This window comes from Crocodylus siamensis, chromosome 4, assembly GCF_052110815.1.
Source record: "Crocodylus siamensis isolate JL-2025a chromosome 4, ASM5211081v1, whole genome shotgun sequence".
Taxonomy (NCBI): Eukaryota; Metazoa; Chordata; order Crocodylia; family Crocodylidae; genus Crocodylus; species Crocodylus siamensis.
Genome location: NC_143398.1, coordinates 153,874,848 through 153,900,806, shown reverse-complemented (window position 1 = coordinate 153,900,806; position 25,959 = coordinate 153,874,848). Strand labels below are relative to the sequence as shown.

Sequence of the window (25,959 nt, the reverse complement as noted above, 5' to 3'; positions counted from 1 at the left end):
GCAGGCTCATGTTCATCTTGTGGTCAATGATGACCCCCAAGTCTCTTTCTTCTGTAGTGCTAACCAACGTAGCACTGCCGAGCCTATAAGGGTGCTGCAGGTTTTTCCTCCCAAGGTGGAGAACCTTGCATTTTTCGGTGTTAAACACCATCAGGTTCTCGTCCGCCCATTTGCTGAGCTTGTCCAGGTCAGCCTGGATCACCCGCCTATCTTCTGGCGTGGATGCTTTGCCCCAAAGTTTGGTGTCATCGGCGAACTTGGCCAGTCCACTCCTGACTCCAATGTCCACATCATTAATGAAGATATTGAACAGGATGGGTCCCAGGACAGAGCCTTGAGGGACCCCACTGGTCACAGGGCACCACGATGAGTGACTGCCATCAATTACAACTCTCTGGGTCCGACCCACGGAGCCAGTTTCCCGGCCAGCGGATCGTGGTGGAGCCAAGGCCACAACTGGCCAGTTTGGCCAAGAGGTGATCATGGGATACCAGGTCAAAGGCTTTTTTGAAGTCAAGATATATGACATCAATCTCTTCTCCCTTGTCCAGGTGATAGGTCACCTGGTCATGGAAGGAAATGAGATTGGTCAAACAAGACCTACCCGCAACAAACCCCTGCTGGCTATCCCTTAGGATGTTAGCCTGGGCCAGTCCCTCAAGGATGGCCTCCTTAATAAACTTTTCTAAGATCTTCCCCAGGATAGAAGTCAGGCTAATGGGCCTGTAGTTCACCGGATCCACTCTCCTCCCTTTCTTGAAGATCGGCACCACATTGGCCTTCTTCCAGTCTTCGGGCACTACACCAGAGCGCCAGGAGTTTTCAAAGGTCCGTGCCAGGGGCTGGGCTATGACGCTTGCCAGCTCCTTGAGTACCCTGGGGTGCAGATTGTCAGAGCCGGCTGACTTGAAGGTATCCAGCTTCTCAAGGTGTTCCTTCACGAGGTCAGCATTTATGGAGGGTAGGGGATCCCCATCACCCGGATCTCCCTGTCCCATAGCAGGCATGGGCATCCCTTGTGACTGATGAAAGACTGACACAAAGTACCTATTTAATAGGTTGGCTTTTTCCTGGGCGTCAGTTGTCAGTTGCCCCATCTGGTTTAGCAGGGGTCCAACATTGCCCTTGCTTTTCCTCTGGCTCCCCACATATCTGAAAAAGGACTTTTTGTTGTCCTTGATGCCTGAAGCTAGTTGGAGTTCAGTTACAGTCTTGGCTTTCCTGGTTTGGTCCCTGCAGGACCGGACCAGCGCGGAGTAATCCTCCTTGGAGGTGAATCCCGTCCTCCATCCTTTGTAGGCTTTCCTTTTTAGCCGCAGGAGGTCCGCTAGGTCTCTGGAGAGCCAGGGGGGCTGCTGTGCCTTCTTGCTGCCTTTCCTCCGTGTTGGAATAGATTTAGCTTGTGCACTGAGAATCGCTTCCTTGAGAAGCAACCACTCTTCTTGAACTCCCATCTCCCTGGGGTCATGGTCCCTGAGGGCCTGACTGACTAGCCTCTTGAGCTTATCAAAGTCGGCTTTTCTGAAGTGAAGGACTTCTGTGTTGCTGACTGACTTGCCAGCTTTACGGCGGATGGTGAAGGTGATCAGCTCGTGGTCGCTGTCACCCAACTTCCCATCAATCACTAGGTCGCCGATTAGGTTGTCCCCTGTAGCCAGTACCAGGTCAAGCAGCACTTTGCCTCTCGTTGGCCCATAGATTTCTTGAGTCTATATAAGATATATATAGATATATAAGATCTATATAAGATAGGGAACTGCATTACCATTGTGGTTATGATCACAAGTCCTTCATAGTCATAGATGACAGTGTTGCAGTAGGTGGGGATGATTGAGTCAAATGCGGTGAGGGCACAGATGACTGTACAGACCAGGAAGATGACCATGGGCCTGGAGAGACCAAAGGATAAGGAATAGTGATGAGCTATGTACAAACATCTTGGGTAAGCCTGGAATACATTCAGCATTTACATATCAGTTACAGACACCCAGGAAAGATGCATTGCGTAAAATGTAACAAATATCAGGATAATGGTAAGCTATTAGGGAAGCCAGTAATGTAACTTGGAGTGACAGCGGGAGGAGGGGACTAGCACCACGCACTGACTGTGAGGGAGTGCCAAAGTGTCCCATAATTGTCACCTCCTCCCCACTCCAGTCTGTCACAGCAGGGGCAGTGCAGTGCTGCGTCCATCCATGTATCTGGGGGGCAAGTAAATCGGTGCTCCCCGCCCCCCCCCCCCGCCAGGCACTGTTGTCATAGCAGGTGCAGCCAACAGCACATCTGGGGGAGGGGGAGCAGAAGGGCACCAGGGCCAGTGTTCCTGAACAGGGCTCAAGATACATCTCCTAAGGGGTTCTTAGATGGGCATCAGAGAGACAACAGCCCGCCAGCTGTGGACGCTGACTTGGTGCAGAGTTGCTTGGATGGACTGGATGTGTTCAGGTCAGCAGGCCCACCTGAGCTGCATCCAAGAGTACTGAAGGAATTAGCTGGTGTCATAGCACAACCACTGGCACGGTTATTTGAGCACTTGGGTCAGGTCCTAGAGGACAGGAAAAGGGCCAATGTGGTCCTTATTTTCAAGGAGAGGAAGGAGGAGCTGAGTAATTGTAGGCCAGTCAGTCTCACCTCCATCCTTGGAAAGGTCTTTGAAAAGATTATGAAGGATATTCATGGGAGTCCAGTGGGAAAAATAATGCAGCAGGGAAACCAGCATGGACTTGTAGCAGGTAGATCATGCCTGACCAATCTGGTTTTATGACATTTTACCACAAAATGCTTTGACACAGGAGCAGAGGTGGATGTTGTCTTCTTGGACTTTATCAAGGCCTTCAATATTCAAGGCCTTCAATATGGTATGCCATCCTATTCTCATAAATAAATTAAGAGGCTGCAACATAGATGTTTACATGGTCCGGTGGGTGGCAAATCAGCTTAGTGGTTGTACCCAGAGAGAGGTAGTAGACAGGTCGGTATCAACATGGAAGGATGTGGGTAGTGGGGTCCCACAGGGTTCAGTCTTTCGACCTGTACTCTTCAATGGCTTCATCAGTGACTTGGACGAGGGTGTGAAGTGTACTCTGTCCAAGTTTGCAGGTGATACTAAATTGTGGGGTGAAGCGCACACTCTGGAGGGTAGGGAATGATTGCAGGCAGACCTGGGCAGGTTAGAAGAGTGGTCAGTATACAGTAGGATTCAGTACAACAAGGACAAGTGCAGAGTGGTGCACGTCAAGTGAAAAAATATCCAGCACACCTACTGGCTAGGAAATGACCCTCTCTCAGCAGCACAGAAGCAGAAAGGGGTCTTGGAGTTATAGTGGACTCCAAGAGGAACATGAGTCGTCAGTGTGATGAACTCATCAGCAAAGATAACCGCACTTTATCATGCATCAGGAGATGCATGACAAATAGATCCAAGGAGGTGATGCTTCCCCTCTGTGCAGCATTGGTCAGACTGCAGTTTGAGTACTGCACCCAGTTTTGGGTGCCATACTTCAAGAAGGATGTTGATAGATTTGAGAGGATCTAGAGGAGGGCCACTTGTATGGTTAGGGGCTTACAGGACAAGCCCTATGAGGGGAGACTGAGGGACCTGGACCTCTTCAGCCTCCGCAAGAGAAGGCCGAGAGATGATCCTGTGGCCACCCAGAAATTCATTAGGGGGACGCAGCAAGGGATTGCAGGTGCTCTGTTCACCAGGGCACCTCCTGGGGCTAACAAGGAACAATGGTCACAAACTGAGAGCATGCCGATTTAGGCTAGATATCAGGAAAAACTTCTTCACGGTAAGGGTGACCAAAATTTGGAATGGGCTTCCAAGGGAGGTGGTGCTCTCCCCTACCTTGGGGTCTTTCAGAGAAGGCTGGATAGGCATCTGGCTGGGGTCATCTGACCCCAGCACTCTTTCCTGCCCAGGCAGGGGGTCAGACTCGATGATCTGTTGAGGTCCCTTCAGACCCTAGCATCATCTATGTATCTATGAAAAAAAGGTCACCTAGTCCAGCCCCCTCCTCAAGGCAGGATTGTCCCCAACTAAACCATCCCAGCCAAATGTCTACCTAACCTGGTCTTGAAAATTTCCAAGGATGGAGATTCCAGTTTCCCTATGTAGCCCGTTTCAATGCTTGACCAGCTTCATGGTCAACAAATTCTTGCCTGATCTCCAAGCTAAATGTCCCCTGCTGCAGCCTGAAGCCTTGCTCCTAATCCTGTCCCATACAGCCACAAAGATAAGTCTCTCTCCACCCTTCAGGTATTTAAAGGCTGCTATCAAATTCTCCCTCAGTCTTTTCTTCTCCAGACAAAGTAGTCCTAGTTCTTTCAGCCTTTCCTCATAAGCTGCGTTTCCCAGGCCTCTAATCATGTTTGTTTTGACTGTTTGCACAAGAGCGGGAAGTTGAGGATTCAATAACTCAGGGTTTCAGTAGGAAACCCTAGCTAAGTAGCACAAGTCAAACTGAAGGCTGTTGCTCAGCAATGCAGTCCCCCAAGAGAAGTGACAGGACCCAACAGAGGCTCTGCAAACCATCTACAGCAGAAGAGGAGAGCTTGTAGTCAATGAGTATTTAACAAGGAACCACAACTGGGGTTGTGAGGGGCTGTGGAGTAAGGTTATTTCATGACTGTAGTGCTGCCATGGAGTTTAGGACACGCCATCGTGTAACTTGGTTCCCCCAGGATGGGCTTGGGACCTTGCCTAAACAATGAAAAATCCTCCAGAGAGTAAGACATGTGGACTGCAAAGGTACAACAGACATAGAATTCTTTTTATTATTATTATAAAACACTTGTGTACATAGTGCAGTCAATCCCATAATGCTTCCCACACCCAGACAAGATCTGGTCCCTGCCCCAGAGGGTTCACAATCTGGATGAGACAAGACAGACTAAAGCCTGGCAAGACATGGAAGGAGGGAGGAGGGGTGGGTGTGCAGGTTGCTAATGCAGAGGGACCTGAAGGGGATGAGGGACAAGAACAAAGATGCTTGTGAGATGAAGACACACACAGCTAAATGGAGAAGGGATAACAAGGAAGAGAGAGACAAGTGAAAACAAGGAGAAATAAAAGCAGAAACAGCAGGGGTAAGATTAGATAAGAGGCCTCGTTTCCAAGCAGGATTTGGCTGTGATGTCACAGGAAAGAAGCCGGGGAGGGTGGTGGTGGGGGGGTGACACAGTGAGGGAACGGGGTGTGGGGAGGCCATTAGCAGGAGGGAGTGGGCGGATGGAAAGTGAGAGAGCTGAGCAGCAGTGGCACCATGGTGAGAAATGACAGAAAGAGACTGTAGGGAAGAGGGGAGACTGAGACTGGGTGCCTGGGAGACAAGAAGGAATGGAGCTGTCCATGAAGATACAGAAGAGAGGAAGAGGTGAGGATAAGAGATAAGCAGTTCTCAATTTTGACAGGAGCCAGGGAGGGGGAGGGCAGAAGAGACTAATCTGGAAAGTGAGCTTTGGTGGAGTGGAAGTGAGAGAAGACAGCATACTCCAGTGCAAACACTGCCTCCGTGATAAAGGGGAAGGAGAGGAAGGGCTGACTGGGAGAGGGGCAAAGCAGAAGCCAGATGGTGGCTTTGCAGTTAAAAGCCTGAGGACAAATGCAAGAGCTCTATGGAGCAAACCTGACGCACACTCTCATTTTAGCTTGCCTGTCCCTTTAATGTCTGCTAAAATCAAGTAAGCCCTTAATAAAAGTAAGATCTTTTCATCTATAATTAAAACAGAGGTGAAGAAGAGCTACATCACATCATAAGACAATGCTATTCTGTGGGCCAGTTCTTCTGTTTGTTCTGGTCTCAGTAGATGGGCCAGCAGAGAGATCGAACAGCTCTGACGTGCTCCCTGTACAGTAGGCAGTCTTTTCCATAACCCACAGCAGGGAGGAGCAAACTCGAACAACAGCTTTAGTCACTGTTAAGTAGACTTTGACAATATCCATATTAGAATGAAACATTAAAGTGAAAGGAAAATAAAAATCTCTCAATGGCTTTAGAACTGGCCAAGGATTAAAAAAAAAAAAAAAAAAAAAATAGCCATGGAGGGAATTTGTGTTTGGTTTAGATTTAAAGGCCACTGTATTTGGTGGGACTCTACAAGTGAAAGAGCCCGAGGTGTCTTCTGGCAGGTGAGAAAGGAATGTCCCCTCTGAGCAGGCAGCAGTATTTAGGGGTACATTCCTATTATGCAATATATGCTTCCTATTGGCACATGGCATGAAAATGGCAGCATAAATCAGCTGCTGTGTACAAAGTGCTGAAGGCACAAGACTTTCATTTCAGCTTCATTTTCTAAAGTCCTCCTTGCCATTTGGATTCGCACTGCCATTCTGTTGATTTCCCCCAAGCAGGCGAGATACTTCTCCTATGCAAAAAATCACATATACAAAAAAAATATTATTTTACAGTATTGCAAATACCCTAAAAAACTAGAAACTTCTTTACATTTCTGTTATACAGACACTTGATTGGAAACCCTATGATATTTACAGGCAGGAAATCTCTCAAATTTCCATTGCAAGTTGGCAGCACTTCCTCCAAGAGGACAGCCAGCAAAACTAAATAAAGGGAACAAACTTCTTTATGAGATGTGCATTTGGCCCGAAAATGCAGCAGCACCTGGTTAGTGTGAACAGAAAAAGTATTAGTTTGTGAGTCACTGATTTATTTCCAGCGGGCTTCCACAGCACTGGCCCTCTCTCCTCAGTAGCCTCTGCTTGTCTGGGAGAGGCTTGCCCAGCTTCGTGCATCACCACAGGACTTTTACGGCTTATGACAACTCCTACTCTGGTAATGCCTGCATACAGGAGCTGCTCCAAGCAGTATTAGGAATGTATTTGCTTGGACTGAATGGCACGTGGCGTGTGATCCCTTTTTCCCCTTCATGCCATGTTCAAGCCACTCCAGTTGGAAGATGATCAAAGTCACATGTGACAGTTGGTCTGTGAGGAGCTGTTTGCTACACATTTGGTTCCATGATGACACCCGCTTGCAGCTTTTGCTGGTATTTTTGCCGGCGTTCGCAGCGGGGGCAGGACTTCACACGAGACTGGCAGCAACTATGGAAGACGGTTTTGCATTCTTTGCACCTGTGAGAAAAGAGAAAGCACAAAGCACATCAAAAATATATTTTACACTTGACTTTGTGCAGAGAATAAAGAATCCCTCCATTGTGAAAGTCAAGCCATAGAGTTACTTGTTTTTTTTTCTTGTTTACCTTCAGTACCAAGCCTCATTAATACTAAAACTCTCTGACAATAGTTAAGACTTACTACACCAATTACCAATCTGTAGCATAAATATTAAAAACAGATGAACTCATGCTGTCAGCAGGCAGTATTTAATAACCAAATGGAGAGGGGTTACCTTCAGTAACTGCTGCATGAGATCAAGAAAGCTCCAAAAGAGCTTTTTCTCACCCCATGAGCATCAACTGCCCTCAATCAGCTACTGAAACATTATATAATTTTTCCAGATTTAAAAAAAAATCCAAGATGTGAACACAAGAAAAGCAGCAGGATTTGCCCATAAGTGTCAAAATAGAAAAACGGTTCTTAAAAAGGTACAAGATCAAGTGAAAATGTGTAAATCTAAACAGCCAGAATCATGGATTGTGCAGGGCAATTTTAATTCTCTCTCATCACAACAGTAATGTGCAAGACAGCAAGGTCCATTTTTAAATGCAAATCAGTACTAGCAAAGAGCGTGCAAACCAAGCAACTTCTGAACCTACATCTGAGCTCTGCTTGTAGAACCAGACTGACTTCTTGATCCAGAGTAGGAAGTGCTGCCAGACAGCTCAAGACTTACTTTTTTCAGGAGGCACTGTTGACAAAGGAAATGATTGCAAGCACCCTAGAGATGGGCAGAAAGCAGATTCCAGGGCAGGATTTCTGTGATCAGTTTTGATTTTGGTGATGAGTAAAAACAGCCCAGCTAGGTGGGGACAGCACAAAGCTCACAACACTCCCCACCAGCCATCCCTCAGCTGACTTAAGAGCCTGAAGTGCATGAGGAACATAAACAGCAGCAAATTATACCCTGCTGTAAATCTCGAGCTGATTCTGTATGTGCCCGACGCATGACTCAAGTTCACATTCCAAAGAAAGCATAGTCCGCCCAGGTGCTCAGAGCAGCTAGGCACATCCAAAGGAAATGTCAAAAATACCCAGAGCAGTTGCAGCGATGTTAACCACTATGAAGGATATGAGAAGCCACAAAATTACAAGGTGCTATTCTAATCTGAAAAAAAACAGGACCAAATTCTAGTCTTTGTCATGGTGGTATAAATTCAGAATCCCTCCCTGCTAGCCTTCGTGGTTTTACTCTGTGGTACCACAGAATTAGATCTCTAGATATAGTCAAATACACCAGGGGTGCTCAATCTCAGTCTCATGGAGCCATGTTATCTGACCCGTCGGGATCCTTATGGGTCCGAAAATTTGTCAACAGGAAATGGCGGAGGCTTTGCGACACCAGATGCAAACTCAAACAGGTCATTGCCATGCACTGGGATAAGGGCTGGCACATCCGGATTGGGCCAGGTTGCTCTATCCCCCCACACCCCACCCATCTGGATTGGGGCTGAACTGCTCCCTGCTCCCCTGTACACATCTGGATCAGGGCTGCTCTATCCTGCCCCTAGCATGTCTGGATCAGAGTTGGGCCACTCCCCACCCTGGGTAGATGGATCAGAGTTGGCTTGTGCCCCCCCATGATGGCCCCACATATTGGATACAGCCCACTGGCTGGATCTGGCACAACCTATTTGGCCTGCAGGGCAAAAGGTTGGGCACCACCGCACTAGACCAGTGATTCCCAAACTGCGGTATGGGTGCCACCAGTGGTATGCAGACAACCTGTAAGCAGTATGCTTTACCAGATTTATTATAATTACTTTCTATGACAAAAATTTGCTGGTGGTACTTCATTATCAAAAATTAGGAGGCCTGTGCGAATAGGGAAGTATTCAATTTGGTGGGCAAGATTCAATTCGGATCACTGTCCTGAATTGATTCAGTTTTGGAAGATTCAGCACCGATTCAGAGAGATTTGGATCAGCCAGGGAGAGGCAGGCAGAGCTGGGCAGCTGCAGGTTCTCCCGGGGCTCCTCCAGCTGTGCCTGCCTCTACCCAGGAGTGGGGAACCATGGGAGAAGTCCTCATGGCTGCCCTGCCCAGCCCCATCCCCTGCTCGGCTCCAGCTCAGTCCCAGCACTTTTTTTTTTTTTTTAAAAGCCCCATACTCAGCGGCTGTAGAACCAGTGACTGGGTCCTCTGAGGGCTCGTGGCAGAGCCTGCCTGCACAGACTGGTGCAGTGGGGGGCAACAGGGGTCACCCCCCCACCCCCGCTTGGTACCGTGCAGCAGCTGCCTTATGGCATGGGTGCAGCATGGCTTGGCAGGGCACTGTGTGCTGCCTGGGAGCTGGGGCTGAGCGGTGCCAGGCTCTGGCTGAATGCTGGAGCTGCCCCAGCTCCCAGACAGTATGCAGTGTCCAGCTGAGCCATGCTATACCCACACTATGGGGCAGCTGCTGCATGGGTGCCAAGTGGGGAGGGGGCAATCCCCACTTCCACACACTGCATAGGGGGGCTCTGCCATGAGTCCTCGGAGGCCCCAGTTGCCGCTGCCAGAGCCGGTGAGTATGGGGTTTGTTTGTTATTTTAAAATGCCAGAAGACTGGGCTGGGCAGGGGATGGGGCCAAGCAGGGCAGCCATGGGGGCTTCTTCTGCAGCTGCTCAGGTGGGGGGAACCGCAGACGTTATGTCCTGCTGCCACTTGCCCCCTTCCAGCTGGAGTGAGCCACGCCCACATCCCACCCCCTTGCCAGGCAAGTGGTAGCGGGGCAGAGACCCTGCTGCCTCATGTGCATCCTGAGCCCCCCCTGCCCCAGCTGGGCAGCTTGTCCCAGCCCCAATTCTTCCCTCTCCCCCCACCTCCCCAACAGACTTACCAGCTGGAGGCAGCTGTCAGCTACCTGTTTAGCCATGGCTGAACCTCCAAAATTGGCCGAATCTTTTCCGAAATCTATTCGAAACATCTGAATCAGTTCAGAGCTTTTACTTGGCCTCCTGATTCGATTCAGATTCAGAGATTGGGTCCCTGAATCGGGCTGAATCTCCTCTGAATTGAATCAGCTACCGAAGCTTTGCACAGCCCTAAAAATTAGCATCGTGTAAGAAACTAATTGCATCTTCTGAAAGTGTTTACAGAACATGAGGGCCAGGGTGAAATTCTGGCCTATATAGAGTCAGTAGAGAGTTTGGCCTTCAGAGAAGACAGAATTTTGCCTGAAGTGTTTCAGAATGGGCTACTGCCAAAAGGAAACAACTGGGCCTCCACCTGCAAAGCAAATGGTCTCAGGAAATAGCTGCTGGCAATGTTAAAATGAAAATATGGCTCTCACAGCCAGAACTATTGTTTGGAGGCATTTCAGACATATCCTGCTTGAGTGATATACAGCACAGCCCAAGCAGCTGGCTTTCACACATGGCAAGCAGCAGCAGGAAGTTGGGTTGAGCTTGGCGAGAATGTGTTTGAGCTGTTTTCCTGCTGCAATGCAGAGTGCCTTGCTTCTATGAGAAAAAGTTAAGTTGTAGACCACAGATAGAAAAAAAACCCCTGCACTACCCTTCCCACCACAATTCATTGCTGTGCTCACACTCAGGGATGCATGGGGTCAACGTGCTTTTGTTGTGGGCTAGGCCGTCGCATTTCAAGTCTGTGGGCTATGCTGTCAAATACTGAGCAGGGTGTGGTCCCTGCAAGAGGGAAGCAGCAAAAAAAGCATCCTGCTAGGAACAATGAGATTGGACATACCCCACATTTGGCATGTCAGACACATCAAGAACTTAGTTACACCTGCCCATTATAGAGCTTTAAGACCAATTACTATACGCATCCCAGGCAGGAGATGGTCTCTGAGGTGCCACCCTGTCCTAACTGGTTTGGAGAGGCATGAGCTTCCATAAGCAACCACCTATTTTGTCAGACACTATTAAGGGGATTGGCAGAATGGATAGATAAACAGTGATAAAAGAGGTAATAAAACAGGTCACTAGATCCTTTTGAGATGAACAAGACCCCCTCATCAACATGGACCATACAATTCTTGAACCAAGCAACACAAATTATAAACACCCAGGATTTATTCACTTGCTCTTTCACCAACATGATATACGCTATCACTAGCTTCCAGTGCCTCTCTGCTGTCTGCCTTGGCCAGAGAGGGAAAGACCTACATAAAAATATGACTGAACACTGATTCAACATCAACTCCAAAAACAAACATCACCAATCACAGAATTGCTGTCCTTAAGCAAGAACCATTACAAATCAACTGGAATGTGAAACTGCGGGACAAGACATTATCCACAAACTGGATGGTACTAACCATGGTGTCAATAGGAACTATGGATATTTATCCCATTACCTGGACTAGCTAAGACCTCCAGTTTCCCTCCAGATGTCAACTGCCTTTTCATTTATTACATCCCTTAGCAGTGTGCTCTACCTGTTGCTTTGCCTTGTGTGCAAAATCTTCTTTCTGCCAGCCCATTCATAGCATCTGATGCAGTAGGTTACTGCCTACAAAAACCTCACAACTCTGAACCAGTTAGATGCCACCCTGTCTTACCATCTACCTAATGTCAGACTAATACAGCTAAAACACCTTTATGCACATCCCAGGAACCAGGAATGACCAGACTAGAGAAGAGGCCTGTCTAGTCGAGCCAGTGCCAGTCACTTGCTTCTCAGGAAAGCACAAATAATTTTATTTCATTAAAGTATAGAATAGCCAAGCTGCAGGATACATCTCTTCCTACTTGTAGCAGTGACTGGCTGGCTTGTGCTCTTTAAGAACCTAGCACCCTTTCAAATGAAATTGAAGATGCTCTCATTCATATAAGTGTTTTATTTCCAAAACCTCCTTGGTTTTTGGGCCTCGTGATATTCAGTGCCTGTTTTTTAACAAGCCTGATCTTGCTCTTCGCTTCTGGAAATCTTTCTGGACTTCCAATCTCTTGCTTCTGAGCTCCAATTTAAGCTTCTTTTTTTTTGGTATACGGTAACAAGTAGGGCTGTGTGAAGCTTCAGTCCCCGATTTGATTTGGTGGAGATTCAGCGCGATTCGGTGGCCAAATCTCTGAATCGAAGCAGGAGACCCTTTAATCTCTCCAAATTGAATCGGAACCTTCCAAATCGATTTGGAGATTCAGAAAGATTTGGCGATTTGGACATAGACACAGCTTTAAATGTTTTTTCTGCATACCTCCAGCTAGCAGGTGGCTCGTGAGTGCTGCGATGGTGGGGAGCATGGAGCGTCCCACAGGAGCGTGAGGAGCTCTCCAGTGCGCTCGGCAGCAGATCTGGAAGTGGACCAGAACCACTTCTGGCCCATTTCTGGCTCTGCCAGAGGGCATACAGGGGGGCACCCTGTGCTCCCTTGACTTGGCAGCTGGTGCCTGGGTCTGGGTCTGGTCTGGGGGGGGCACCCGGGGTCCCCCTGTGGCCGATTGACAAGCCAGGGGGGCATGGGGACCCCATGCGTGCTCCTTGGCAGACCCAGAAGTCAACCGAAAATACTTTATCAGTGCTTCATACCCATCTTCTGAAAGGTACCTCTTTGGTCCAATCACCCAATTGAGTCCTTGAGGACAATGGGAGCTGCTAAGTGCTTGGTACTTGGAAATCAGATCGCTGGCTTAAGAGCACAAAGTATGAGCTTAACACTGGGTCTCCATTTTTAAGAACTCCTGTCTAAGTTTTCAGTGCAAAGCAAATGCAAGATGGCTGCACAACAGCCTCCTGCTAGAACAACCAGATTAGGACAAGACAGGTCTAGAGGACAGGATGTTAGCTTAGACCCTGGAAAACCTGGGTTCAAATCCCTCCTGTCACAAACTCCCTGTAAGACTGTGGGCAAGTTTTTTACCACCTCTCTCTGCTTCTATTCTGTACACAGCACTGCCCAACTTCACAGACACATTTTGAAGGTGTGTAAGAAAGATTATGGAGGTGCTCAGATGTTAAGTCAGGGCTAGGCAACCTTCTTTGCTGGAGTCAAAAAATCTGCAATGTCTACCTTGTAAGGTGCCAAAGTGCCACCGAGCCAGAAAAACAAAACTAGGGTGGGGGGTACATGGCAGGACACACCACATATTAATATAGTTAATAATCATAAATGTTGCTTTTTTAAAAACAGTAAATACCAGGTTTTCTAAAAATTCTAAACCTGGTGACAATAAATAGAACTTCATACACTGCCTTTGTTGTTGTTGTGCATACTTTTTTTTGAAAGAAAGAGGGACAGCATAGAAAAAGAGAGGAGAGAGAGAACCAGACACACACACATCCCCCTCCCAGAACCAGACACACATGCACATGTGTACACAGACGCACACACAACCAGACATGCATGCACACACAACCAAACAGGTGTGCACAGAACCAAGCACATGCACATACACACACCAAACCAGACAGACACATACATATGTGTGTCCAGTTGCTGCCAGGACGGAGCTGATGCCAGGGCTCTGGAGCCCCAGCACCAGCTCTGCGCTGGTGGCAACTGCATGTGCACCTCAGATTGAATGGTGGGGAGGGCCCTGGGGTTGCACTGCCTCAGGTCCCTCCCCTGTCATCTGCCCAGAGGGGTGTACTCAGCCGTTGCTAGCACAAGGCCTGGCTGGGGCTCTGGAGTACACAGGGGTGGCAATGGGGGGAGGTTTCGGGGCCTATAGCCACCCCAAAATTCACCTTAGGCACCTCACCCCCATAGACACCCCAGCAGTGCCAGCCAGGCCACCGCCATGCGCAGCTGAGCCCACCCCACTCCCACTCGCAGTGCCGCCCTTCCTCAGCCCCCCACCGGGAAGAGGCTGGTGCCACTCCTGCGGCTGACCCAGGCTCTGGGTAGCTGCTGCCAGCCATGGAGCTCTGACTGCTTGCAACAGGGCTTCCAGCCTCACAGCCACCTGCTGGGAGCAGCAGGGGATCCATGGTGTGCTGAGCAAAATGGCCTTGCATGCCATGCTGTGGCACGCATGCCAGGGGTTGCTGATGCCTGTATTAGATTAAGGAAATTGTGCACACACCTCACAACATTTAGGCAGATTTAACCTGTTTAATCAGTTCTCACTGAATTCTTAACAGCTAAAGCATCATCTCTTAGAGAAAGTGCAACTGAAAAAGCCAGTCAGGAGCTTACAGGGGCTTCACTGGCCACTACACTGTAAAAGTCCCAAGATGGTACATTATACTGGAAAGTACACTCACCTGGTGGTCGTGTCAAACTCAAAGGGAAAAATGATGTCATTGCGATTGCAAATCTGACAGATGAAGCCTCTCTGGGTACAGAGGTCACAGTTATAAACATGGTGGGAAGCAAACTGGATCAGTGATTGCAGAAACACTTCGAAGACACCATCTGCAATCTGGGGAGTACGGAAACAAACAAAAAAAAACAACAACAAAACTTGGGACGCTAGTCTGCATAGGAGCAGGAGATGCTGCTTTGGCAACAAGCTTTGTACACACAGAAAGGTTAAGGCTGTGATTTTAAGACCTGGCTATGCTCTGATGGGATACTGTGACTGCCTCCAAGCTGATCATCTTGGTGATTCTTCAGAGCACTTTTTTGTGGGTTGCCAGTAAAAAGGCTGTGTGGCCTACATATCAGCTAGGGCAGTGAGTCAGCCCAAGTTCTCTCTAGCTTGTCTCTCATCTGCTCTGCAAGCCGTCCCTTCTACATGTGCATCACCCCTTAGGTCCTGCCTGTACATGTGGCCACTGGGGAGACAATAGTTCAGCTACATGAAGTTGACACAAGGTCCCAAAATATGATCACCCAGCTGCTGCAGTGACTTCATTCTCCCTGCATGAGATTCACCCCTGAGCACAACGTCAACACGAGAACCACCTATTAAGAAATTTCCATTTCAGCCCTGTTTGGGGGTAGATGTGGGGCTTAACTTCTGTAAAGCCTTATGCTGCCTGAATCTCAGCAACTCATTAAGATAAGGATGTAGGCAGCAGCATCAACCAAGACATGACAATTGATATAGGTGAGCAGTGACCCCTCTAGGGGGCATAGCAGGGATGGCAGTAGTCCTAGTCAACCCTTTGTTTAAAAAGTTGGCATTCAGGAGTTCCTTTTCAATCCCCATATGCATCTTTTGATGTCAGAAGCCAAGAGCACATGTGCCTGGGAAGGTGACTATAACCACTTCTCCCTGATGCTGTCCAAGCCACCAGAGAAACAGTACCATCCTGTCCAAAAGGACCTGGATGTTTACATCACTCGGAAGCTACAGCTAGTGAAAAATGTAGTTATGCTGCCTTGGTTCTCTGACCTCCAAGCCAAAAGCATATGGCCTCAATTCCCCAAAGCCTGCACTGTGGCTCTTTTTTGGGAACCTGGGTGAAATTTTAGTTATTAACTCCAAACTATATGGCCCTACACACTAGTTTCTGGCTACCTATCAGCTCCCTACTCTCACCACAGGTCCCAAAGCACAGGAGTCAGCTGGGGAGTTCTTGCTGACAACCTCTAGATTTGCTGGTACTAGAAACCAGAGCGGTTGTTATCTCTGGAACTTGCTACTCACACCAGCCTCCCAAAGCCAAATCTGCTGAGATGCAAGACACTTTATACAGGGCAGTTATTTGAGGCAGGATATGATAGAGGTCTATAAAATCATGAAGGGTATGGATCAAGTGATCTGCAAGTCCCAGAATATTTGAAGTAGGGGGCACCCACTGAAATTAGTAGGTAACAGGTTTAAAACAAGCAAGAGAATGTACTTTTTATGCAACATATAGTTAAGTTGTGCAATTCATTGTCACAGGAAGCAGTAGAGACGCATAGCATAGCATAGCCAGATTCAGAAAGGTACTGCATAAATCAGGCGTTGTCAGCTGGGGGTACAAGTACCCCTGGGGGTACTTGGGCAAGCCCTAGGGGGTACATGCAGCTGGGCAGGGACAGAGCACTGCCATCCACTACCCCACACCATTGCCTCCCAGGAGCAGGGCCAGGGGAAGGAGAGGGGAGAGGGCAGTGGTGCCCCTCCGCCACCCGTCTTCCTCCCTGCCCCCCATGTCCAGCTGCCAGGAGTACACTTATTAAAAAAGGTTGAAAACCCCTGGGATAAATTGATGAAAAATCTATTAATGGCTATTGAACAGAACAGCTGGAGATATTTCCCCTGGCATCGCTAATCTAATAAATAGTGGATGCCACGTAGCATACTGAATAGGGGATAGATCACGAGAGATATCTGCTTCAATGCTTTGCCTGCATAGCATCCATTTCTGCCACTGCTAGAGACAGGATACTGGGCTAGATGGACCTTTGGTCTGACCTAGTATGGCACTTCTTATGTTCTTACTTTCTCATGATTTTCCATGGGAGGGCTCTGAAGTAAGAAGATCTGGGAGATGAACATTTCCACAAAAAAGAAGTTTACTATGGTTTGGGTCCTGTGTGTCTTACATGTCCAGAGGTGGCCCCCAGAAACAGAACTTCCCTCTCGTCTTGAAGGTATGTGGGACCTCCTCTGTGGGATGTAGTCAAAGAGGCAGGAAGTCTTTATCGTGCTCAGGACCCAAACTATAACTTTCTCTCATCTTTTTTAGTCCAAAAGAGCATAGTTTGATGCTCAGGCTGCACTGTGAAGTCTGAGACATCCTTTATCTGCTTTGGTAAGCCGAGGAGGCGGTTTTGATTTGAGACTGGGAGTAATTCATATGTTGATGATGGATCAAAATGACATATAACAAACGTGTGGGCTTGGTGCAAAGTAAACACTGAAACAAACAACATATGCCTGTTCCCTATATAAAACACAGAAATCCCCTGAGAGTTTTTTTTATATGCTCTGAGCAAAAGAAATAAAAAAGGTGCAGAGCTGTTTGAAATCCTTCTAAGTAGAAAAAAAATGTGCTTTCAGCTCCATCTGCATGCACAGAAATCAAAGCATTTTCATTCATGACAACAAAAAATCCAAAGCTCTTACCTGCCTCAGATCAGTAACGCCGTATTTATGGGGGCATTCCAGGAGGTAATGCCTATGGTCAAGCCTTCACAGAAACACAAACAAAACAAAATATCAGACAGATGTCATCAGATCTGAAACAGCACTGAAGTTGGAAACAGAACAGATGGTGTGGACTCTGAAGAGAACTCCTGCAAATCTGATTTCACCATATAACAGAGTTAATTTCTGTTACCATTTCTAGCTTAAAAATCATTTGAGAGTTGTTCAGAGGCAAAGTTGCATCTATTTTTTATTTGGGTATTTCCACTAAGACTAAAAGGTTGTCTTGGTTTGGGGTACTATTTTTTTTTTCCATTCATAGTTGGTAGGGTTGGAAGCGACCTGAGCAGATCAAAAAGTCCGACCTCCTGCCATGGCAGGAAAGAGTACTGGGGTTAAACGACCCTGGCAAGGTGATTGTCTAGCCTCTTCTTAAAGACCCCCAAGGTAGGAGCCAGCACCACTTCTCTTGGAAGGTGGTTCCAGATCCTAGCAGCCCTGACAGTGAGGAAGAGCCTCCTGGTATCTAGTCTGAATCTACCATCTGCCACCTTGTGACTGTTATTCCTGGTCACTCCTGGCAGTGCTCGGGGGAACAAGGACTCCCCCAATGCCTGCTGGTCCCCTCTAACTAGTTTGTAACAGACCACTAGATCCCCCCTCAGCCTTCTCTTCTGGAGGCTGAACAGGTTCAGGTCCTGTAGCCTGTCCTCATAAGGCCTGCCCTGCTGCCCCCAATCACACGAGTGGCCCTCCTCTGGACCCTCTCCATGCTGTCCACATCCCTCTTGAAGTGTGGCGCCCAGAACTGGACGCAGTACTCCAGCTGTGGCCTGACCAGTGCCACAGAGGGGGAGGATCACCTCCTTGGACCTGCTCGAGATGCATCTGTGGATGCATGACAAGGTGCGGCTGGCCTTCCTGACTGCGTCCCCACACTGTCGGCTCATGTTCATCTTGGAGTCAATGATAACTCCAAGATCCTTTCCTGCCTCTGTACTGACAAGAAGGGACTCCCCCAATCTGTGGGTATGCTGCTGGTTCTTCCTTCCCAGGTGCATCACCTTGCACTTGTCAGTGTTGAAACTCATCCTGTTCTTGTCCGCCCACTCCTGTAATTTGTCTAGGTCCGACTGTAGCCTATTCCTTCCTTTTAACGTGCCCACATCCCCCCACATCTTAGCGTCATCAGCATTCCTCTTCCTGCATCTTTTAATATGCAGACATACAAGACTGACACGTAACAACTCTTCACTTAAGATAGAAAGAGTTAAAAAAAAGAAAAATATTTATATCCTTAGCAAACTGGCTCAAAAGACTTTTCAAAACTTTCAAAAGCCATTGCAAGAGCCATTAATGCTATGAGGGTGGAATCTCTTTCTAGTGGGCAAGTGCATGCTGGAGTTTTTAGTGGTATCAGTCATGTGACTGAGGAGTAAACAACAAGTGGGTAGGAGGGGATGGTGCTGCTTTGCATTCCCTGCATTTCTGGCTTTTCAAATGTATGTCAAGGATGCCCAGAGCTTTGGATGGGGCCGGTACTGTGAAAGACTGTGATATAAACAAATAAAACTCATCTAGCAGGCCAGACAGAGGGAACTTCAGCAGCAGTGCCCACCCCCAGGACAGCCACACCAGTTGTAACCAGAGCCCAGCCTGCAACCCACCCAAGTTGCAAGATACCCCTGTATTGAGGTGATTAAGATCTGCATGGATGACCAGATTTCAGTCCTATCTAGCTCAAGAATAGAGGAGATTTTGACTCGTGGCTTGACGAAATGGGTCTTGTGACACAGCAGACACAGGGCATTTACGAGGCACTTCATGTTTTCAGAAAGCAATAATGAATCCTCTTCCCACCTCTTTGTGACATGTCTAAGTGTCATCATCTCAGTTTAGAAGATATAGGAGAGGTTGACTGAAATCACTCAAGATCACAAGTGTCAGTGGCAGAGCCAAGATTCAGCCCTACAATTCCTACTTCCCTTAACTCAATTCCATCTAGTAAATTAGATACATTTCAGGAGTAGCCACATCCGTTCTGGCTCCCTGACTGGATAACTAAGCAGTTCAGGCAATATAGTCTTTTTGCATTGCAATTCACAACCTTAAGCTAAGAAGGGGGAGAGTGCGAGGGGGAAGGAGATGAGATGAAACGGTGCCTTTGCTCAGACCCTGAGCTCTTTGGGGAAGGAACCAGCTTTTATGTTGTGTAGGTGCAGCACTTAGCACCATGGAGTCTTGATCCAGACATAGTAATACATTAAATCATAAAAATGACAATGTTAAACAGGTGGACGTTGGGAAGAAGATAACTTGGGAAGAGGGGTGGTTCTGGCTTGACTGACACCCCGCCCTTCAGCTAGGATGGGAATTCTTAGGTAGGGACCTCACCGTTTGCTCAGCTCCTTTAGGGCTCCGCTGCGACACATTATTAGGTAATCTCCAAGCAGTTTCAGCTGTTCCCTGCTCCTGCAGATTCGGTTCATTTTTTCCACGTGGTCATACAGACTTTCATTGACCAGCTTCAAGTCAATCAGTGGCTGATTACGGATCTGATTCAGGAATTTTAAAGCTTGTCGACAAACCTAAAACGTAAGGGAAAACAATCATAGGTAAGGACACAATCCAGAGAGCACTGCAGTTCCTGGAAGGATCTCCAATTCCTTCAATGGGCTTTGGAACTCACACACACAAAAATCTACAAGGAAAACATACAGGAGGAAGAAACTGATTGAAGATGACAAGTGGTGACTAAGATTTTAAATCTTTGGGCATCTTGTCTGACCTCCTGCATTTTAAAGGCCAGAGAATTTCATTGTATCATACAAATGTTGGACCCGAAGGACCTGTGTTCCAAGACAGGATCAAATATACTTTAGAAAAAGCACGATTTATTTTTCTTTAATGTTTCCTTAATCTCCAGTGATGGGAATCCCACCACTTCTCTCAGCTGTTTGCTTTGTTGGTTTATCACCAGGGATCCAGGTTTTCCATTTGCTGTGGAAAAACACAGATTTGATCCTTTTAAGGAGAGAAACCATAGATTTTTCTCCTTTAAAGGAGAGGAACATGGGAAACAGTGAGTTTCTCTTTGCAGGCTGGCAGGGTGCCTGCCTGCAAGGGGCTGCCTGGGGAGCACAATCAGGCAGGGAGTGCCATGTGCCTGTGCGCGCGCACACATGCATATGGCAGCCAGGCATGGTGGAGAGCAGCTCCTGCAGGTAAGTCAGGGGAAGGGAGGCAGACTGAGACCCTCACAGCAAGGGAGGGAGGGAGTGGGTGGGCTAAGGTTGGGGCTCCAGGCACTGCTCAGCCAGGGCAGTGAATGGAGCCTGGACAGAAACATGCAGCCACGGAGCCTGGCCAGGGAGTGGGACAGTCACAGGTAACTTGTCCACAGCAGGGGGAGCTGGCTCCCTGATGCTGCATGCACTCCCATGGAGGGGGTGGTGGGGACACATGCCCCACAGATTTGTGCACAGGGTTGGGGTGGATGCAGGGTGCCCACTGCAGGCTCAGTGCTCTCCACCTGGCTGTCCTCTCCCCAGGGTCTTTACAGCCCTGCGAGCAGGACCCAGTGCAGGAGGGCAAAGGGGGCAGACAGGGTTGGTGCTGCCATGGTGAGGCACCGCCTGCCCGCCCAACAGCAGCAGGGTGCACTTCACCATGGTGCTGCAGGGCTCCCAGCAGCAGCACCAAACCACCTCGCTCCACTCTGCACTCCCACACCAGGTCCTGCCTGCTGGGCCATGGAGACCCATGGGGGAGGGCAACAGGGGCAGGGAGTCCCAAGCTCACAGCAGGCAGCTTACATTCTCCCCCCACAACATGGGCTCCACTCCAGCCATGCTGCCCACAGGGGAAAGGTGGGTGAACAAAACCAGGCTCTGCACTCTGCTCAGACTGCAGCAGCTGTTGTCCCCCATGGTTGGCAGCCAGGGCTCAGGTGTGACTGTGGGGGGGGGGGGGGCAGGCCCTGGCCCCACAGTCCTGGCAGCTGGGGCCTCCCTCTGGCAGGGACAGGGTGGGGGGCAAGGGGACAGGGTGGGGGGCAAGGAGGTATGGGTGTGGAGTGAGGGGCACTGGCATATCAGGGATGCTCAGCGCACAAAGCAGCTGGGGGTGACAACTGCAACTGGCCCTGTGTCCTGGTGAGTGAAAGGGGCAGGGGGAGCTCTGCTTTCCTATGATAAAGAAGCCAAAATCAAATGCTAAAATATATAGGTAGTCAAAATTTATTATAATGAATGAGGCACTGGTAAGCTTCCAAATTGCTTTAAAATTGTAAATATATCAATAAGATACTGTGTTCAACTGATCTCTCTCTCTCGTGGCATTTCATTTTAACTATGGGAAAACTCTGATTTGAGGATTATAAAAATCAAAGGATTTTGGGTTCCCCCTTGTAAATCAGAGAAGCTGCAATTTTTAAACAGAGAAAACCAGGATCCCAGTTTATTATCCTCACTGTTAAACACGCATGCATTATTTTGTCTGCCTTCAGCTTCCAGCCATTATTTCTAGATCCTTTCTGCCCGATCGAATAGCCTTTATAACAGTGTAATCAATTCAGCCCATACTCCTTTTGATAAACCTAAACAGATCAAGCAGCAAGTCTTTCATGACAAGTCCTTTCCCAGCTACCAAATAATTTGTGGCTTTCGCTGGCTGCACAGACGCCTCATTTTCTGCACTCTCCCCAGTTTTTCTACATTTCCCTCCCCCCAAATATGGGTTTCATGAGTGTCATATACAGAAGTTAAACTGGCTCCCCTATTCCTCCTACATGCCTATGAATGTATCCAAGGACTGCACTAGTCCTATTTGCCAAGAAGGGAAGATGCTTAAAGGATTAGCTAAACCATTGCCATGACCCATCCATGAACTTACTGCTCGCTTAGTCAAGTCCCAGTTGTGGATAAGACGTGATGGAATCACAGACTCGTCATCCTGGTGGCAGCCATCACAGTAATAGAGGCCAGAGTATGCACAGAGTTTGGGCTTCACAAAAGAAAATCCAATCTGTCTGGAGCAGCCTTAAGAGAACAGAGATTAAATAACAAGATGGTCACAAGTCCTTGGGCTGTAGTGGTTTCTGGAAGATGCATCAGAACAGACTTGGGCATGCTTGGAAGTGGTACCACACTTTATAGAGTACATCTCTAATTATCTCAGTGCAGTACAGAGAGTGTCAAGCTAGCGAAAGCAGAGGGAGATAGGAAACAAGAGAAGGTAAAAAAGAGAGAGGATGAGACGAAACAGAAAAGTACCAAAGAAAATGGATGAGAAATCCAGTCAGAGGAGATTTAAAATGGTAGTATCCAAAAACTGTAGCAAGAGATCTGGAAAAGCAAGAAGAACCAACTAGACATCTGATCAGATTACTTCTGCTCCTGAATATGCCAGTCCAGAGGGTAGGTATTGCATTTCACAGCAAAAACTTCTAAAGCTTTAAAAAAAATTCAAACACAGAAAATAAAAGCAGAGGGAACTTACAGTCAAATCAGAGAGCAGCAAGATCATAAGGAAAACCTCCTCTAAGAAATCTGTGTGATAAAAAGACCATTTTCTGGTGAGAAAGGTGCAAACAAGTCTCTGCCTGCAATATCAGCTGTGATCAGAGCTCTCCGGCAAGGCAAATGGTCTTTCTATCATCTCTCACAGGCCAGTTTGGGCAGAGGGAACAGAAAGTCTATGTCCAGCATCTGAGAACTACACGAACAGAACTAAGTGCCGCCCAACTGACAGCACACTTCGGCTGAAGACATAACCATCTCAGCAGCCACGTAGGGGAGGAAGGCATGTAGAAATATCTAGGATGTAGTGGTGTGGCAGAGGCCAGCCTAAATGGAGAGAAACAAGTGGGCTGTGCTGACAGAAATGCAACTAAGGGTTTGGAGCAACCACATTTGCAGTGGGGTAAAAGATGATCAGACTTAACTGCATGTCTGCTGCTCCTTGGAAAATGTCCATGCATGCTAGAGCTGTGTGAAATGGCTGCGTTTCAATTTGGTTTCAGATTTGGCTGTTTCAGAGGACAGTGGTTTGATTTGGTGTTTCGGATCACTGTCCTGTTTCGTTTCGGATGAACCTCCTCTGAATTTGTTTTGAAGGGGCTGCAAGGGAAGCTTCGCACAGCCCTACCCAGCTGGATGGGGTTTGGGGGCTGGAGGCTGCAGGGCCCCATTGGGGAGCAGGACGGGGCCGTGAGCGACTCATCCGGGGGAGGGGAAGGACCGCTGCCCTGCGTGCAGGTGAGGAGACCCCTGCACGGATCTCTGATCCCCATCATGCTGGGTCACGGGGCAGGGAAACAGCACAGACCAGTGAGCAAGACTGCTGGTCTCTGCTGCGCGACTGCTCCACAGGGAGCAGAGATCTGCGCCAGGGTCTCCTTGCCACCACTGCTCATCCCGCGATGCCGCGGGGCTGCGTGGGGTGGGGAGTAGTGGCAAGGAGACCCTGGCACAGATCTCTGCTCCCTGCAGAGCCAGGTCATGCAGCAGGGCAGTGCTGGTCCCTGCCATGCAACCTGGCTCCGCAGGGAGCAGAGATCTGGGGCTGCACGGGGCAGGCAGCAGTGGGGAGAAGACCCCCGGCATGGATCTCTGCTCCCTGCAGAGCCAGGTCATGCAGCAGGGATTGCCCAGCCCCCGGTTTGATTCCCCCCAGCTCTCTGATCATTCCCCCAGCTCTTTCCTGGGCCCGTGGGCCCCTGGATCTGCGTGCCCGGTTTCAATAGGCTGCCGCTGAAGGCTGGCAGCTGCACTGCAATCTTCCCAGTGCTCGGTGCAGGCTGAAACCCCGCACAAAGATCAGGGCCTTCACCCCCCAGGAAGAGCTGGGGAAATGATCAGAGAGCTGGGGAATAGAAACAGGAGCTAGATGTCAATATCAAAGCAGTCCTTCCCCAACCTTTCTCCTCCCTCTTCTTAGTTTTCTTTTCCCTGCAAACCAGGATAGACTCAAGGCAGCCCTCAGAAAATGCCAGCTCTTAGTTCCCACTCTTTTTTTTATTATATGAAAAAAATAGAGCAGTTTGTTGCAAATAATTCAGAAAGACCACAACTAGGATTTCTGTTTAAAATCTCTGGTTTTCTCTTGTGAATCATGTTTGCATACCTAACAGTGCTAACATTATGCGGTACCCTGAAAGATCTCAAAGCACCTCAGGGTGCCATGGCACGCTGGTTGAAAATCACTGTCCTAAAAAGTAGTTTCCCCTCGCACCTTCCAATCACTTCTACTGGCTCTGCACAAGTGAAGAACTAAGTTCAGCATAGCCAGTGGAGAGGTGTGAGGAGTCCAGAAATAAGCTGCTTTTCACAACAGGTCTTTCACTCTGGGCAGGCCCCATGGAAATGCAAATACTGTATAAAGTTATGGTTGTCTACTATAACTCCTTACCTCACACACTAAGGAGGAGCAGCAACGGGTATCCCTGAGAGGTGTGCAGCTATCGCCACAGGCCACTGACCAGAGTTGTGATTTGGAAAGTCCTGGGGAGAGCCAGCAGGCCATACGGGTGCATTCCACAGGCATCTCCCTACTGCTAAACCCTTGTTGTTGGCCAATGCTGCTGGCCCCAAGTCCAGCATGATGTAGGACCAAAGCAGCGCAGCAGACAGGCCACATGGTGATGGATGCATCTGCTTCCTCCTGCTCCTTTTTCTGGACAATATGATACAGTGCCAACATGATCCAAATCAAGTGACCTCCCTTTTCTTCCAGAAGCATTAAACTGAACCATTACACTTTTATCCAACCTGGAAGTTTTGTTTAAATATTCATGATGGAGAACAAAAGACATCATGAAAACAAAACTTGAAACATGTGTCTGGGTGATGTTTTAGTGATGCTCTGCTCTGAAAAGTGACCAAGCAAACAAGATGCCCTCTTACTCCCTTGTGTACATTCAAATAAAAGCTTATTATTCCTTCGTGAGGTCTACTGGGTCACTACAAGACAGGGAGCCAGACTGCTTCCTGGCCGACGCACCATGCTCTACAAACAGACAACTCTATTAATCACATCCCAGTTGCAGAACTGTATTTGACCTTTAGCTTACACTTCTCTTCTGTAGTGCTGTTGCACTGATGTACCCAACATCAACAACAGAACGTACTCAGTCAGTACAGGCTAAGCAAAGGCAATATTTGGCTATCACAAATGCTATTACTGATCATGTTCAGGCCTGGAGAAATCCTGTTTGCCATTCAGGTCTCCAAGGTTCTTCACAGGGCATCTTTACTTCTTACGTGAAGATAGAACACAATCCATCTAGAGTCATCAAGAGATGACAGATGTTGAAATCCTTTGGTAGCTGGTACAAGACAGGCTAATCCCTGGTTTTGGAAAACTAGTACTATACAAGGGTATGCCAGGCACTGAGGGCCAGCTGATCCACTGCCTGAGGGCTCAGCTGTCTTTTTAACAGGATGTTCTGACTTCAGGATTTTTGACAAGTTGATGGAATGGATTAACAGACCTGCAATGTTTATGTTTCACTCAGAATCTGTGTTAATTTTAAGCCAGTTTGTAAGGAAGCACCTTTCCTCATACAAAAGATGCTAGAGATTCCTCTAAGGCTAGCTGACAGATCTCATCCTCAATGCAAGCACCTGGCTTGCTCTTGTGGCTGGGATTGGGGAAAACAAAAAAAAGTCAGTTTTACTGGGGAATCAAAAGAAATTGAGAGACCTGAAGAGTGCAATGCCTTCTCACCAGAGGAAGGCAAGTGACCAGGCAGAGCTTTGGCCACAGACTGAAGTCCAGACAGCCTACTTTGTGTTTGGAAAAAAAAATCTAGGTGTAAAAACATTAAGAATCAGCAGTTTGAAACCAAATAAACTGGATTTTTGGACCCTGCTTTCCCCTTCTGCATCATTTTTGGTGGGACTCTCAAATCC

The 25,959-nt window shown here is 48.2% G+C and overlaps 1 protein-coding gene across 3 annotated transcripts in view; it reads right to left on the bottom strand.

Annotated features, from left to right (window-relative positions):
- Positions 1-4,757: 4,757 nt before the first annotated feature.
- PLEKHM1 (pleckstrin homology and RUN domain containing M1) overlaps positions 4,758-25,959 on the bottom strand; it is a 46,653-nt gene continuing 25,451 nt past the window's right edge. For all 3 annotated transcript variants that reach the window (XM_090044277.1, XM_090044275.1, XM_090044276.1), the window contains 5 exons: positions 21,941-22,086; positions 19,442-19,635; positions 17,027-17,090; positions 14,286-14,443; positions 4,758-7,090 (listed from right to left, as the gene is read on the bottom strand). In XM_090044277.1, coding sequence (XP_089900403.1) covers positions 6,961-7,090; positions 14,286-14,443; positions 17,027-17,090; positions 19,442-19,635; positions 21,941-22,086 — 692 coding nt within the window. In that variant the 3' untranslated portion in view covers positions 4,758-6,960. The remainder of the gene's footprint in view (positions 7,091-14,285; positions 14,444-17,026; positions 17,091-19,441; positions 19,636-21,940; positions 22,087-25,959) is intronic.